The sequence below is a fragment of the Myotis daubentonii genome, chromosome 20 (genome assembly GCF_963259705.1).
Source record: "Myotis daubentonii chromosome 20, mMyoDau2.1, whole genome shotgun sequence".
Taxonomy (NCBI): Eukaryota; Metazoa; Chordata; class Mammalia; order Chiroptera; family Vespertilionidae; genus Myotis; species Myotis daubentonii.
The window spans coordinates 6,477,433-6,493,454 of record NC_081859.1 but is presented as its reverse complement, the minus strand read 5'-3'; the positions used below and the strand labels follow the sequence as shown (position 1 = coordinate 6,493,454).

The 16,022-nt window shown below is 57.1% G+C and overlaps 1 protein-coding gene across 1 annotated transcript; it reads right to left on the bottom strand.

Moving 5' to 3' along the window:
* Nucleotides 1-313: 313 nt before the first annotated feature.
* On the bottom strand, nt 314-15,710 carry LOC132222643 (calpain-8-like). Its single transcript, XM_059677838.1, has 10 exons — nt 15,434-15,710; nt 11,954-12,023; nt 7,209-7,327; nt 6,398-6,531; nt 5,372-5,540; nt 4,446-4,529; nt 3,471-3,556; nt 1,967-2,041; nt 1,176-1,336; nt 314-553 (listed from the first exon to the last, which is right to left on the bottom strand). Exons 1-10 carry the CDS (start codon nt 15,668-15,670, stop codon nt 543-545), a joined length of 1,146 nt encoding a protein of 381 aa, XP_059533821.1. The 5' UTR covers nt 15,671-15,710; the 3' UTR covers nt 314-542.
* Between the last annotated feature and the right edge of the window lie 312 nt (nt 15,711-16,022).

The following is a 16,022-nucleotide window of genomic DNA, read 5'->3' as shown; positions in this document are numbered from 1 at the left end:
ATGTTCCTATCTCTCTCTCCCTCTCTGAAATCAATAAAAATATATTTTTATTTTTATTTTTTTAAAATATATTTTATTGATTTTTTTTTACAGAGAAGAAGGGAGAGGGATAGAGAGTTAGAAACACCAATGAGAGAGATCGATCAGCTGCCTCCTGCACGCCTCCCAGTGGGGATGTGCCCGCAACCCAGGTGCATGCCCTTGACCGGAATCGAACCTGGGACCTTTGAGTCCGCAGGCCGACGCTCTATCCACTGAGCCAGACCAGCTCGGCAATAAAAATATATTTAAAAAAATAAAAGATCCAGGCCCGCACTCAAGGAGGATTTTATTGTAACGCTGCTTCCACAGCACCGAGCCCAGCCCTGCAGCTGGCCCTGCCCCCGGACAGTCTAAGGCACGCAGCACCTCACCGAGGCCGGGAGGACACGCGGGCCTGGGGAGGCGGGAAGTGGAGGAAGCGGATTGGATTCCCTCTCCTGAGAGATGTGGGTGCATCTTTTCGGGGTGTCTTCCTCCGGGGCTGCCCCAGTGGCTGGGACCTAGGAGGAGCCTGCATATGTGTGTATTAGCGCTCGCGGGGGGCAGGGACGGGGCGGCTTCCCCCCTTCCTAATAAGCTGGGTCAGTGCAGAGACCATGCCCACCGGGGAGAGAGCGCCAGTGCCTCCCCGTGAGGGCGAGAGGGGCCGCTCCCAGGCCCGCGTGTGGCCATCCTTGACCCCCAAGGTCAGGCCCCTCCACCTCGGGCTCAGGTGCGAGCACGAGAAATGGCCCCTGGGACGGGTGCGGGCGATCGGAGCAGCAGACGTCCCTCCCCAGGCCATCAGCCACTGCGTCCCAGCTCAGCGGCTGGGGACCGGCCACCTAGGCAGGTGGGCATGGACGGAGGCCTCAGCGCAGGTGCCCAGGTTAGTGGGAAGAAGCACCATCTCAGGGGGCAGGGGCAGGGGGTGAAGCAGGGACAGTCTGGACCAGAAGCTAGAGAATGACGCTTGCTGAGATCAGGCCTCAGGTGAGATCAGCCCATGTCTTGGCCGCCAAGCCCATTGCCCCCACCCCACCCCCTGATCGGTGCCCAGAGGCCAGAGAACGGAGTGCAAAGGCACTGCCCAAAGAGGAACCTTAAAGTCCCCTCGGGAGGCCAAGCCCAGGAGGCCCTCGGCCCGCGCTCACTTGGGGGGTTCTGGCAGCCGTCGGCGGTGGAGCTCGGGGCCCAGCGGCCACTGGACAGCACCAGGTCCCACCTGTGCGCCTCCTCGCTGCTCAGGGAGTCGGGGGACCATCTGCAGATCTCCAGGCGGGAGAACTGCCTCAGAAACTCCGAAAAGGACATCCTGGGGGCAGAGGGACAGACGGGCTCCGTCAAGAGAGCTGGGCTAGCTGGGCTGGGGAGGCGGGGGCAGGGTGCCTCCTGGGCACAGGGGACGGGCACCGGGGCTAGTGCTCCGCTTTCCTACAAGCCACAGGCACAAACACAGAGGCTGTGGTCCAGTCTCCTCACCACCGTTCGCTTCTCCTCCTTACCTACCAGAGCCCTTCAGACCTCTCAACAGCCAAGCAAAGAGAATGACGCGTAAACTGGGGTCCCCCCAACAAGGCCCCTCCTGCTTCATTCCCACGGATGTCCTCCAAGCCAGGCCGGCGTCCAGGGCATCCGAGCACAGGGTTGCTGTCCCTCTTAGAGGGGAAGCTGAGCCTGAGGCCAGAGACCCGGGAGGATGGCTCATTCCATTGGGACGATAAGGTGAGGGAGGCAGGTGAGAGCTACACGCTGAGAGCCCGGGGCTGGCGCTGCCAAGGCTGTGGGCATCCTGGCACAGAGGCAGACTCACGCCGGGGTGAAAGGGGAGAAGGATGAAAGGCTCCCTGCCCTGGCCGGGAACCACGGCGAATTTCTGCATCACCCGAGGGATTCACCCCACATCCGAACAGGGGGTGAACCCCAACTGCGGGCAGCTCCTCACCAGAACTCTCCATCCTCGGCCTTCTTGTCCAGCTCTTCCTTCTGCCTGGGATCCACGTCATTCCACTCCGGGGCACTGCGGGCGGGGGAGGAATTAAATGACTTTTTTTTTAAAAGCTTTTTTTTTAATATATATTTTATTGATTTTTTACAGAGAGGAAGGGAGAGGGATAGAGAGTTAGAAACATCGATGAGAGAGAAACATTGATAAGCTGCCTCCTACACACCTCCTACTGGGGATGTGCCCGCAACCAAGGTACATGCCCTTGACTGGAATCGAACCCAGGACCCTTCAGTCCGCAGGCCGACGCTCTATCCACTGAGCCAAACCGGTTAGGGCTAAATGACTTGTTTTTAAAATTTTTGTTTTGTTTAATCCTCACCCAGGGATATTTTTCCCACTGATTTTTTTTTTAAGAGAGAGAATGGAAGGGGGGAGAGAGAGAAAGACAGAGAGAGAGAAATATCAACGTGTCCCTCTGCCTGGGGGCCTCCTGGGCACAGGGGACGGGCACCGGGGCTAGTGCTCCGCTTTCCTACAAGCCACAGGCACAAACACAGAGGCTGTGGTCCAGTCTCCTCACCACCGTTAGCTTCTCCTCCTTACCTACCAGAGCCCTTCAGACCTCTCAACAGCCAAGCAAAGAGAATGACGCGTGAACTGGGGTCCCCCCAACAAGGCCCCTCCCGCTTCATTCCCACCGATGTCCCCTAAGCCAGGCCATCGTCCCTCTTCGACGGGAAGCTGAGCCTGAGGTCAGAGACCCGGAAGGATGGCCCATTCCATTGGGGAGAAAAGGTGAGGCAGGAATCCCAGTGATAGCCACCCCCCACCCACCATGCCAGCAGTGGTGACTCGGAGGAAACCCTCCCACGTGTTCGACACCCTCGGGGACCTCGATCCCAGGGCGCAGCAGTCGGGGGACATCACGGGGGGGGCCTCGCAGTCCAGCCACCATCTCGCACTGACTTTCCCTCCCTCCCCAGCGGAGAGGCCTGGCCCAGAGGGGCCTCTGTGACCGCTAATGGCTTTGCGGGAAAAATCAATACCCGGCCGCCAGGAGCTCCGGGGAGCGCTGGCCACTCCATCCATCACTGCCCGCTGCGGCCAGCTGGTCCCCGCGATGGAGTTCCCTTCCTAAGCGGTCATTTCCTGTGGGCGCTGAGGGGCCTGGCCTTTGTCAGCGTGGCCAGGGTTTGCGGAGCGGAGGGAACCCAATTGTGCCGGGTGGATCTCACCTTTGGGTCACCAGGGTGTGGGTGGAAAACAGACAGACCCCCACGTGCAAAGGCCCCGCAGACACCCAGCATCCAAGACTCCGGCTCAGTGGGCTCTGTCTGCTTGGCGTTTCCCAGGCTGGAGCCATTGCTACCCTTTTCTGAACAGGCTGCGTGGTTTGAGGGTGGGAAGCACCGGGGACTCACTACACCGCCCCCTGTCATCATGGTTGTGTCTTTGCGCGACGCTTTCCCGCCCCGGGGGGGGGAAAGGGGACAGCACCTACTTGTCACTCCAGGCGCCCGTCCACTCCACTTCGCCCCACGGATTCCTGAGTCTGATCAGCTTCTCCGGGCGCCCACGGAAATCCACCTGCAAAAGCCATGGAGACGACGATGACAGTGGCCCCCGGCTGCCCTGCGTCCGTGTCTGCACGTCTAGAGCCGCACCCCGTTTCTCAAATGTCCCCAAACAGCCACACTTTCATTTGCTTTTAACGAGTGTTTCCAGGCCAGGCCTCACCGCTCTGTTTTTCGCCATTTGGTGGCGTAAATAATAAATCCGGCACAAAAACAAGTTTACGTCTCCTTTCACTTGGGTTTAGGTTTTATAGCCGACTCCGTTCTTAATATATGAGACCGAATGGTAATAAGTGCCTGCCCGATATATACTCCGCGTCCAGCAGTTAGCATTCATGGAGCGTGTGCTACCGACCAGGGACAGCGCGAGGCACCCCACATGCGCTATCCCCTCATCTAAACCTCACGACAATCCCGTGAGCTGCGTCTGTTATTTATTTATTTTATTGATTTCAGAGAGAGGAGGGGGGGGAGACAGAAACATGGATGATGAGGGAGAATCATCCATCGGCTGCCTCCTGCACGCCCCCTCCTGGGGATGGAGCCCGTAACCCGGGCATGTGCCCTGACCGGGAATCAAACCGTGACCTCCTGGTTCATGGTTCGACGCTCAACCACTGAACCACACTGGCCGGGCATGGATCTGTTATTATCTTCATTTTACAGTTCAAAAATCGGAGACTCAGAGAGCTTAAGTGACCCGGGATGACTTAGTTACTAAGAAGTACAGGGAGCTCAGGCACCCAGTCTGTCTCCAAAATCCATATTCATAAGTGCACCACGACCCCTTGCAGCCAGAGAGAGCCTCAATCAGGTGGGCCCCCCCCCCCTCTCTCAGGGACGCCCTGGACTATGGCCAACGTCATGACTCATTACCCTCGCGCTCCCCCTGCCGGTGTTACCTCCTCGACCCCCGTGACCGAGTACGCATGGCTCTTCACCAGCTTCTGGTGGGTGATGTCTTCCACTTCGGCCGCGCTGGAGACCTGCGTCGGGAACCCAGTCCGCTCAGGGCGGCCGCCCCTGACCTTGTGGGGGCTGGTCCTATAATGCTTCCCAAGGACACGCCACCCAGCCCCGGGGCCTTGGTGTGGGGCTGGGGGTGCAGGGAAAAGGAACCTCTCCGTGCGACCCCACCCCCTTTCCTTAGGCCTGCCGTTCCGGGCAGGGCGCTGTGTGGCTGCCAAGCCTTTAACATGTCACGGAGCCGGGAACTCATTTATCCCGCTGCCTGCAGGAGGGATAATGACCCAGGCGGCTGCCCAGGACGAGTTCTGGTTCTCACTGTTTTCACGGATCGAGCTTCCCAGCATCCTCCCTGTTCCACAGCCTCCTCCCCCACCCATGCCCCATGTCATCCCCCACCAGAAGCACACATGTCCCGCTAGGATCTTCATAGAGACGTGTAACCCACAGGCCTAGACCACCAGGTGAGCAGAAGAAAGAGGAGGAGCCGGTGGTCACAGACCAGGGGGCCGGGGTCTCCCTGCCACCTTGGCACCCCGTACAGCCACCCCCCGCCAGGGTGTGGCCCCTGGTTTCAGACCCTCTCGCTGCAACAAGGCCTAGCAAAGCAGGGCTAGGATCCAGGGCTCAAGGCTGCCTTCTTGGGGCGATTTCCACGGTACCGAAGGGGCCCCACCAGTGAGGGGAAATTGGGGCTCCCACCGTGAGTCCAACCCCAGTTCCTACCCACTCATTAGGGCTGCACCAGCTCCCACGGGCTGGGACCACGGTGCCACTGGACTTGCCCATGAAGACCCAGGCTCCGCTCTGGCCCGAGGCCGGCCCGGTCCCCTCCCGGCCACCCGTGGGGAGGGGAGCTCACGTCAATGGAGCAGGCCAGCAGGGACCCCGCACGGAGGGCCTTCCGGATGATCTGGAACAGGCCGGTCGGCGGCTTCTTCAGGTCAAAAAACTCCGAGATGCCGCCCGTGAAGTCCTCAAACCCCTCCACCGTGGACCCGCCGGCGAGGGCCTCGTAGGAGCCGAGGAGCCTGTTGAAAGGGAAAGCAGGCGAGCACCGTCCACAGCCCCGAGCAGCCACGTGGGGGCGGGGGCAGGCACGATGCTGGGACGTGGCTCAGTCTGAAGGTAACGGAGGAGGCCTGCCTTCTCTCTGTGGCCGGGGAAGGCGCGGGGCCACCGTTTCACGTGGCCAACTCAGCACTTTGCCTGGAACGCATCTCAGACCACCTCCCTCCCCCCAGGCCACGCTTTGCCAAGCGTCACCTTTCCAAAGCTGACCCTCGCTTCTTGGGTTTCTGAGGGTTGGGGGGCATGCATAGGGCTGAGGGGGACCCTCCCTCAAGGAGGGACACCCCAAGGGACCTGCTGTGGGAACAGGGCTGGAGAGGAGCCGGGGTTACAGAAAAGGGTGTCAGTGAGCGAAGCTAATTGAAGGAACCCAGGAGAAGGCGTTGAGCATCGCCTGCCAATGGGAAGGACGACGGTTGAACCGGCGGCCAGTAGACTCTGGCGAGTTTGGTATCTGAGTGCATTCACTTCCTTCTTGTTTTTTATCACCTTTTCAAAATCCACATGGGCCTGAACACTGCCCGTGGGGTTTCAGAAAAGAGAAGGCTCAGGCAGCCTGCCCCCCACCCCCCCACCCCCCCACCCCCCCCCACCAGCCATGCACACGCTCCTGTGGACAGAGCTGAGCGGGCCAACCCCCAGCCCGAGTTTCTGTCTCTCTCCGTCACTGAGGGTCCAGCCCATGGAGGACCAGGTGCCGGGGAAGACTTGGATGTGACGCCTTGAGTTTGGGGGCGCGGGGACAGGTGAGATCCTCCAGGAAGACGGTGGGGTCTCCTAGCGCCTCACCCCCGCCCCCACCTCACCCCCCACTTACTTGGCGTAGGCCTTCTCCAGCAGCGCGCTCCAGAACTCGCTACCCTCGGCGGAGCGCAGGAAGAGCAGCTGCCCGTCCCGCGTGGGCAGCCTGTCGTCCACCACCACCTGCACCCACTCGCCGCGCTGCCAGAACTGCGGGGGGAACACGGCGCCGCTCAGGGGGACCCCGGGGGAGCCTCTGGGAGGCTCAGTGCTCAGGTCTCGGGGCCTTTAGTGGACTCCAAGTTCCTGAAGAGCAGGATTGGGGGTCTTACTCATCCATGCACATAGGACAGTGATGGCGAACCTACGACACGCGTGTCAGAGGGGACACGCGAACTCATTTTTTTGGGTTGGTTTTTCTTTGTTCAATGGCATTTAAATATATAAAATAAATATCAAAAATATAAGTCTTTGTTTTACGATGGTGGCAAAGATCAAAAAATTTCTATAGGTGACACGGCACCAGAGTGAAGTTAGGGTTTTCCAAAATGCTGACACGCCGAGCTCAAAAGGTTCGCCATCACTGACCTAGGAGATGCTCAGGGAGTCGGGAAGCTTCGAGCCCCGTGTCTGCATCTGTGGTGACCGTGTGTGTGACTCGGACCCATGCCTCCTGGCACTCACTCCCCCGCACTTTCCTCGAGGCCTTGAGGCCTGGGGGTGGATGTGTAGGTGACCAGATGGATCGCAAGCTCAAGGGTGTGTCAGAGCCACCTGGCGGGGCCATGAAAACATAGGCTCCGGGCCCGACCCCAGAGCTTCCGATTCCGTGGATCTGGGCGGGACGATGGAAGGGAGCGTCAAGGGCGGCGAGCAACACACAGGACCTGAAAACGGAAGATGCCCGCGTAGCTCTCCTGGAAGCTCTGGTCCCTGGGCACCACCCGGTGAAGCAGCTCTTCATTCAAGGTGAGGGACGCGATGGCCGCCAGGAGCCAGCAGTCGCCTGCACCGGGTAGTGGGGACACGCTGGTCAGGCCAGGCCGGCAGCGTCCCGCTTTCTCTCCCTTCCACGTCCGACTCTCTCCTTCCCCCCCGCGTCTCAAGGTCACGGGCAGCACAGTCAGCTCCTGCTGCCGCGTTGGGAGTCGTGTACGCGGATAGAAACGTCTCTGGCCCCCCCTCCCCCCCCCCCCGATCGATCGCCCCTGCGTGCTGACCATTTCACATCTCAGAGCGCTCGGCCAGTGGGGAGCCATGGAAAGAACAAAAGCCAAAATGTCTTTTGGGGACTGAAAGGTCCTAGGCTTGATTCCTGGTCAGGGCACCTGCCTGGGTTGAGGGCTCGATCCCCAGTAGGGGGCGTGCAGGAGGCAGCCGATCCATGATTCTCTCTCATCATTGATGTTTTTCTCTCTCTCCTCTCCCTGCCTCTATGAAATCAATAAATATATATATATATATATTTTTAAATGTCTTGTTTGGCCTTAACCAGTCTGGCTCAGTGGATAGAGTGTCAGCCTGTGGACTGAAGGGTCCCAGGTTCAATTCCGGTCAAGGGCATGTACCTTGGTTGCGGGCACATCCCCAGGAGGGGGTGTGCAGGAGGCAGCTGATCGATGTTTCTTATTCATCGATGTTTCTAACTCTCTATCCTTCTCCCTTCCTCTCTGTAAAAAATCAATAAAATATATTTTTTAAAAATGTCTTGTTTGGTTCCTTAAAAGCAACTCTGATAAGACATTCAGTTGGAAGAAACATCTGTTTGCCAGCCCAAGGTGGTGTGTGTGTGTGTGTGTGTGTCTGTGTGTGTCTCTCTGTGTGTGTGTGTGTGTGTGTGTGTGTTCCTTGCCCGCGTGATGTTAGATGACAGGAAGTTGGCTCTCTGTGTGTTGAGAGGGCTGCCCTGTTGTGTTTGAGGGCTCAGCCTGACAGCCTCGATGCCTCATTGCTTAAGACAGTCTTGAGATACTGACTCGCCTTACATCATCCTCATCGAGGCAGAAGAGATAAAGCCGAGAGGTTAAAGAGTCTAGGGCAGTGGTTCTCAGCCTTCCTCATGCCGCGACCCTTTCATACAGTTCCTCATGTTGTGGTGACCCCCAATGTCATTGTTACAAATCGAACATCATTAAAGCATAGTGATTCATCACAAAAACAATACGTCATTATAGATGTGTTTTCCGATGGTCTGAGGCGACCCCTGTGAAAGGATCATTCGACCCCCAGCGGGGTCGCGACCCACAGGTTGAGAACCGCTGGTCTAGGGTTGAATAATGGTCAGCTCAGAGATCCCAGCAAACGCAGAAAGAAACAGGAAACCCACTCCGGCCGACGTGGCTCAGAGGTTGAGCCAAGACTATATGAACCAGGCAGTGACCAGAGAGTTTCCCAAACACCGAGGGGGAACATGGAGATGCTACAGGGGAGGAGGAGGAGGAGGAGGAGGAAGGGAACGAGAGAGAAAACGCCAGACACTGGAACCCCCTCCCCTTCGACGTTGAGCAATGGCTGAAGCGGGAACCATCGTTTTTGAGGCCAAGAGGAAGGCCGAGCAGAGAGAACCTTTGTCCTGCTTCCCACGGGGACTCGGGGAGCAGAAGGTGAGAGGAGGTGGCGAAGAGCACCCCTCGTGTTCCCTCTGCCGTCAGAGGGCGGGGAAGGGAAGGCAGAGGCTGTGGCGACTGGGGGGGTCAGGGATGGATGGAGGGCGTGCCGTGTCCCTGCACGGAGGTGGCCGGAGTCAGCCAAGAGGGCCACCGGGTCCTGACAGCACAGAACAGACCACACAGCGCTGCCGTCGCCTCTCCAGGAACCCAGCCAAGACCCGGGGGGCAGCTCCGGGCACACGGGGCCCTTCCCCCACGGCCCCGAGGACAGAGGCCCTTCCTGGTACCCCGGCGCTGTCCTGGGGGGCGCGGCCGAGGGGGCTGCAGAAGCAGGAAACCATCCCTGATGCTGACCAAGCAGCATGTCTGACGAGCCACGTGGTCCTCAATCCCGCAAGCATCCCACCTCCAGCCGGCCCTGACCCGCCACATGCCCCCCCCACCTCCCGTGGTGTTTGTAAATGAAGAATCAAACACACTTTCCTGGAATCCCTCCCTCACGGTGTCGTCGCTGCCGCCGGCGTAGAGCAAGCTACCAGCAGGCCCCAGAACCCGGTGATCCTGGCATTGCGGGGCCCAGGGACTCTCAGGCCCACCTCTAAGAGCACCCCCTGCTCACTCTCTCTCCTCTCGCATGGCTCTCCTCTCTCTGTGGCTTTTACCACCGCCTGGCACCTGTATTTGTTTATTCGTTGTTTTCCCCGTTAGAACGGAGACTCCCTGACATCCAGGATCCCCGCCCCCACCCCACGGTTGTATCTTTGGCGCAGAGTAGGTGCTCAGTCCATATTTGTAGGGTGACTGTAGAGAGGGACCTGGGCCAGATTTTGCCGTTTTTTAAAAAGAGAAGCCAGGAATCTGTTTTCTGATTGTTTTAAATGGAAACCTCCCGGTCCTGAGACATCCATCACTGGGCAGGCAGCGCTGCACCGGCCGAAGGGAATAACCCTGCAAGCCGCTGGCCTGGCTCGGCCCTCCCTCCAGCCCACGCCAGCCCTCCTCGGTCAGTGGCTCTGCAGTCGGCTGATTCACCCTCCTGATCCTCGCTGAACTGCTGCTGGGCGTCCCTGGAGGAATGATGTGGGTTTTCTTGGTCTGTTTTGTTTTTGTTGAGGAGTTCCAGCCACACCGGTGCCGGCTGCTGGTTGAAATCGCTTTCTCTGCGGTTGTCTGTCCCCCTGGGACCTGGCCAGGGTCCCCTCACCCCGAGTTTTGCTTCCTTCCTGTCTCCTTTCGCATCGCTGTGCCTTGAGACACAGTAACGGGGTGTTTTCCCGGCCGAAAACGCCTCGCTTTCTGCCCACCACACCCCCCCAGGCTCCCGGGCATTTTCGCATCTGAGCTCACGTCGCCTGGTCTCTTAATATGTTTGAGGCCGGGCGGCCATCCTCATGTTGCCATGGAGACCCTCCATCATCCTTTGTTTCAGAGTGGATGCCCTCATTGGGAAGCCCCCGGGGTCCTCGGCTCGGACTGGGGGGTGCCGGGCTGTTTGGGAGGGGGCAGTGCCAACTCTGCACCTTGCCGTGTGGTTGCCAGCCTGGGCCTGAGCGAGCGATGGATCTGAGAGCTCATCTTGACCCTTTCACAGGGGTCGCCTAAGACCATCCTGCAGATCAGATATTTACATGACAGTGATGAAGTAGCCACCAAAATAATGTTATGGTTGGGTCACCGCATGAGGGACTGTATTGAAAGGGCCAGAAGGTTGAGAACCACTGGACTCTAACCAATAGGCTGTGCACCTGCAACGAATATGACGTTGAATGGCAATTGTCATTGGAAAATGTTTAATCAATAAATTGCTTTCAAAAGAGGTTCCAATGATACTGATTTTTAAACAACAACAAAAACACTGCCTCATCGGCTGGGCTACCCCTGGGCGGCCCCCTGGCGAGGCCCCACGGACTTGGGTGGGAGCTGGGTGCTGAGAGTCAGTTTGGGTGGTTTCCTATTATGCTCCAGCCCGCTCCATCCCTCAGCAGCGCGCACTCACCATGGTAACGCTCAGGCCTCCTTCCGGAAACGCTCTTTCCTCCTCGCTTATAACGATTCAAGGGAAGAGCTATCCAGGCCCATCAATTCAACGAGGCTTATTAAATGCCTGGTAGTAAGTTAAACATCACTAACAAGGAGCTGCTAAAAGCCTCCGTGGGAAGTCGCGCTTCCCTGAGCCACGTGGGAAATTAGGTGGCACCTGATGCCTTCTCCCTGCTTAATGCTCGCCCCCAGGAGCTCTGGCTCAGGGGGTATCTGCGGTGCTCGTTAAAGGAGAGAACATTAGAGGCGTTTAAAATTAGGTGCCCTGTGACCTGCAAAATCACAAAGGTTTCCAGCGGATTGGGAACGTTTTCCTGGCTAGAACCAGGAAGGAAAAGGGGAGTCGACACCCCCCCCAAAGCATGAAGGTTATCGGGTCCAGATGGATGCTGAGATTTGGGTTGTTTTACTGCTTTTCACCACGTGGGATTTGTCTCCTCACGGCTCTCCTCGCGGCTCTCCTTTCCTGCCCCGTGTTCTGCGGCTGCCAGGGGATGGCGGTTTAGAATCCCAGCGAATCTAAGTCAGAGCCACGCTGTCGCCGGAAAGGCCAGTATTGTCCCACTCGGCCATGAGGCCCTGGGATCAGGGATGCGTAGAAGGTCAAGAGCACCAATCTACTACTTGGGGGTCTGACACGTGAGGCCAGAACTTACAAAACAAAACAAATGATATCCCAAAGCTTAACTGCACCTGATTGGAGGGAATGTGAAGGGCTGGGAGGGGAACACCTTCTTAGTCCCAGGATCCCAGGCCCGTGAGAGGAAGCTTGGCTAGAAAGAGAGGATCCCTGTTTTCTTACCAATTCCAGAAGCATCTATTACGACAGTCCCTAATTGCAGAGACGTGGCCATTTTATGGGGCAAATTAGGTCCACTTACAGGTAACTACAGGCGGTCAAGCCTAACAGCTGACTCTGACGTCACCCGTGCCACATGCACACCCGCCCTGCACGGAACAAACAGGGCGGCCCGCCTACTCACCCAGATCACCTTGACAGATGTCCGCGCGGGTGGCGCCACCAGCGATGAACTGGGGGCTGGGGCACAACTCCTGAAAGCAATTGGGGACAAAGCACAAGTCATAAGATGCCCGGTGATGGTGGCCACGCGGGTAAAGATGGCTTCGGAGTCCCTGAACTCAGGCTACACAGCAACCTAGGAGATCATCTCTCGTCCCCTCCTCACCTATCGAAGGTGTCCTGTCTCCTTCAAGGGTTCCTCCGCTCCACTCCCCCCTAAGAAGCAGGGAACCCCTGGCCAGGCCTCAGGCCTCTGCAGGGACCCCGTTTCCCGCGGCAATAGCCTGCCCTAAGCATCCTCTCTCGGTGACAGCGCCCAACCCCGTGGCTTCGACTCCTGACAGCGGAACACGCGGACACGTCCCAAGTCATTCGCCTGAGCCGGCCAGCCCGTTACCCAGGTCACACTGTCCGTGCGATATCAGCTCATTCGACGCATGGCCGGTAAGCCTACCGGATTCTGCTGAAATGTTGAGTTCGGTTTAAGAGACAGAGTGGTTTGCAAAGGCCAGAGACAAGTTGAAGTGTGATGAGCAGGACGGTGCTAAGTGGGGTGTACGTGGAAGGAATGTGTCATTTTACGGCATGTTCTTCTTAGCAGGTTTCAAAATGCACCTCCCCTCCCCCTGCCCCAGGAAATAAACAACCCAGGGACGCCATGACTAATATGTCATGAATCTTTCGGGGGCCACAGGGCGTCCCTGGCTTTGTAAGGGGATGGCATCTCAGCCTAGGCCGGAAGAACATTCCGGAAGTCTTCTCTCCAGGGCTAACTGTCTACTGGAACTCGGATCGGAGACACAAAGTAGTTTGGCCGCCAAAGAGGCTGAAAAGAAGCCAGGAGGCTCCCCACCCACCCACCCACCCACCCCCACAACACACACTTGGGACACTTTTTTTTCCTTCCTGAATAACAACCACATCTTGTCATTAGCAATGCTGACTATTACTCAGGTGAGGATCTCCGCACACTCCATAAACACACATGACTCAGGCCTTGCTTGCTTCGGCCCCTGATGAGTGGGTTCGAGGGAAACATGGGCACCGGTAAGGGGTCCGAGGCAGGAAGGCACTGCAATCGCATGTTCTCGCTGCAAAGGCAACTTGCAAGCGTTGCTCCCAGGGCGTTAGACCGTCATTGGGACCCTCTGCTTCCTCCAACACCAGCGCCAAAGTCTCTCTGCAGTAATGAACCTGCCCCACCGCCTTCCCCACAGTGCAGAGCCCATGCCTGACATAAACAGAGGCCTAGCCCTGGCCGGTGTGGCTCAGTGGGTTGGGTGAGCACCGAAGGGTTGTCGGTTCGATTCCCAGTAGGGGGCAGGCAGCTAATGGATGTCACACTCTCACGTCGATGTTTCTCTCTTTCTCTCCCTCTCCTTTCCACTCTCTCTAAAAATCAGTAAACTATTCTTTAAAGAAAAAAACAACAACAGAGGACTAAAAATACTGTCTGTTAAAATAAAATGTAGCTGTGAATTCTTGAGACAAGGATATAAAACCACTGCATAGAGGGGATAAATGGTGATGGGGAAAAATGAAAGAAAGAAATCCCCAATTGAAAGAAAGAAAGAAAGAAAGAAAGAAAGAAAGAAAGAAAGAAAGAAAGAAAGAAAGAAAGAAAGAAAGAAAGAAAAGAAAGCCACGATTCCCAACCTTGATTTTGCCAGCATCCCAGAGGAATGCCATATGTTTCAAGAGGGGTGGGCAGACGGACCTGGGTGGGCAGGAGAGAGGCAGGCAAAGGAGTTACCCTCAGAGGTAGGAACTGTGGGGCAGAACTGGTCGAATGAAAATAAAGGGGCCCTGGCCGGTTTGGCTCAGCGGATAGAGCGTCGGCCTGCGGACTCAGGGGTCCCAGGTTCGATTCCGGTCAAGGGCATGTGCTTTGGTTGCGGGCACATCCCCAGTGGGGAGTGTGCAGGAGGCGGCTGATCGATGTTTCTCTCTCATCGATGTTTCTAGCTCTCTATCCCTCTCCCTTCCTCTCTGTAAAAAATCAATAAAATATATAAGCCAGTCAATAAAGGAAAAATACCACATGATCTCACTCATTCATGGACAATAGAGACCATTATAAACTTTTGAACAATAATAGATACAGAGGCAGAGCTGCCTCAAACAGATTGTCAAACTGCAGCGGGAAGACCGGGGAGGGTTGGGGGGCAGGAGGTAGGAGGGTAAGAGATCAACTAAAGGACTTGTATGCATGCATATAAGCATAACCAATGGACATAAGACACTGGGTGATAGGGGAGGCTAGGGGACTGTCTAGGGCAGGGGGATAAAATGGACACATATGTAATACCCTTTGTAATACTTTAAGCAATAAAAATAAATAAATAAAAAGAAAAAGAAAATAAAGGGGTAGGGATAGGATTTGGCCATCTATCTGTAATAATAAAAGCATAATATGCTAATTAGACCGAACAGCCAAACAACCTTCCGGACATCCTTCCGGACGACCTTCCAAAACGAAGCCAGGGCTGCGAGGGCCGAGCCCCTTGCGCGAATTTCGTGCATCAGGCCTCTAGTATCCAAAGAATTATCTTCTTATCCTCCCTTGTCATCCAGGGCCAAGAAAACAGGTACCACGACTTGATTTTCCCATCATGCTCTAGAAGACAAAGGCTCCCTGGCCAACAGCCACGGAACATGTGCTCTTATGAGACTTCTTACGTGGCAGACGCTGAACAGACTCTCTCAGTTCTCACAGCCACCCTGCAGAGGGGGCTCTGACCCCTGAGGGCAAATCACGGGACACGGGTCCCGTCGTGGTAGGTCAGGGACACGGGTCCCGTCGTGGTAGGTCAGGGACACGGGTTTGTGGGGCGATGGTTCTCTGTTCTCTGCCTCTGAGTTTGGGGTGATACCGGTGACAGCATTCAGGAGGCCCTGAGTTCCAGCCGCGTTCACAGCCCCACAGCCCCCACCTCTCCACTCACCAGCCCTGATGGAACAGTGACCCAGCTCGTGACCTTGAGCAACGCTGCACCCTTCAGCAACCATGTCACCGCTTACCCCCGACCAATGGTGACATCTAGCATTGGCCTGTTCCCCGGTGCCCTGGGGGTCTGTGCCTGTCGTGGGCCAGGCATGATGCTCAGAGCTTCATCTCTAGCCCTCAGACCAACCCTGAAAAAATCAGGTGCCAGTGGCACCATTCCGCAGATGAGAAAACTGAGGCTCACGGAGGTTATGGGTCCAAGACCACACAGGCAGAGCCAGGATTCAAATCTAACTCGTCTGATCCCAACGCCTCTGCATGCTCTTCCCTCTAACCTCACCGCCTCTGAAAAAGATTGTTAAAGGGAAAGGGTTTCTGAAATATGGAGCCTAAGAATTGAGGATCCAGAGCCACACCTTCTCCCTCAACTACTTCTGACCTGAAGCCAGAGCCCCCCATCCTGCCTGACACCTTACAGCAAGCCCGCCTCCTTACCGGGGGCCGCTTCCAGACAACGCCTTGAGTTTGGGGGGAACGTGGTCCAAGATCCTTGCAGCCCAAGGCTGACGGACACGCTGGGAACTCGGGGTCCTTAAACAGCACCCCTGAATCCAAGCACTGCTGCCTGAGCGCCTCGAAGTCCTGGCCCAAGTATTTCACAACTTTCTGGTTGGAGCCAAGACGTTCGGCTGCCGCCCGCTGCCTGGACACCTGGGCCGCCGGAGCTGCCATGGCCTCGGGTGGGCTCCGTGGGTGGGCTGCGTGGGGAGGACAGGAGGGCAGGGCTGCTCCGTGCTGGCGGCCCCCGCCGGGAGGGGAGCTATAAGGCCGCGTGGAGGGAGGTGGGGCTGGTAAACATTTCACCCTAGGCGCTCGCTCTGGAGGGAATGACTCATGGCCAGGGTGCCCGGGAACATGCCCGCCTTCCCTGCCTGCCTTTCCTCCTGATCTGGACGCTGGGGAACTCCCAGGGACCCCCGGACCGCTAACCTGGGAGATTCATTAGGATCCCAGCAGCCCCCCTTTTTGCAGGGCCTGCGTGCCCACCCCCCTACCCCGTGGGCTGGTAACTGGAGGCTGGGAC

What these genes read in the sequence shown, in the direction of transcription:
- LOC132222643 (XM_059677838.1), bottom strand. Translation starts at nt 15,670, where the DNA reads ATGGCAGCTCCGGCGGCCCAGGTGTCCAGGCAGCGGGCGGCAGCCGAA. An exon ending in CGGGCATCTTCCGTTTTCAG is followed by an intron (nt 6,532 to 7,208) that starts GTCCTGTGTGTT and finishes TTCCCCCCGCAG; the next exon opens with TTCTGGCAGCGCGGCGAGTG. An exon ending in ACGGGCGCCTGGAGTGACAA is followed by an intron (nt 2,042 to 3,470) that starts GTAGGTGCTGTC and finishes CCCCGCCCGCAG; the next exon opens with TGCCCCGGAGTGGAATGACG.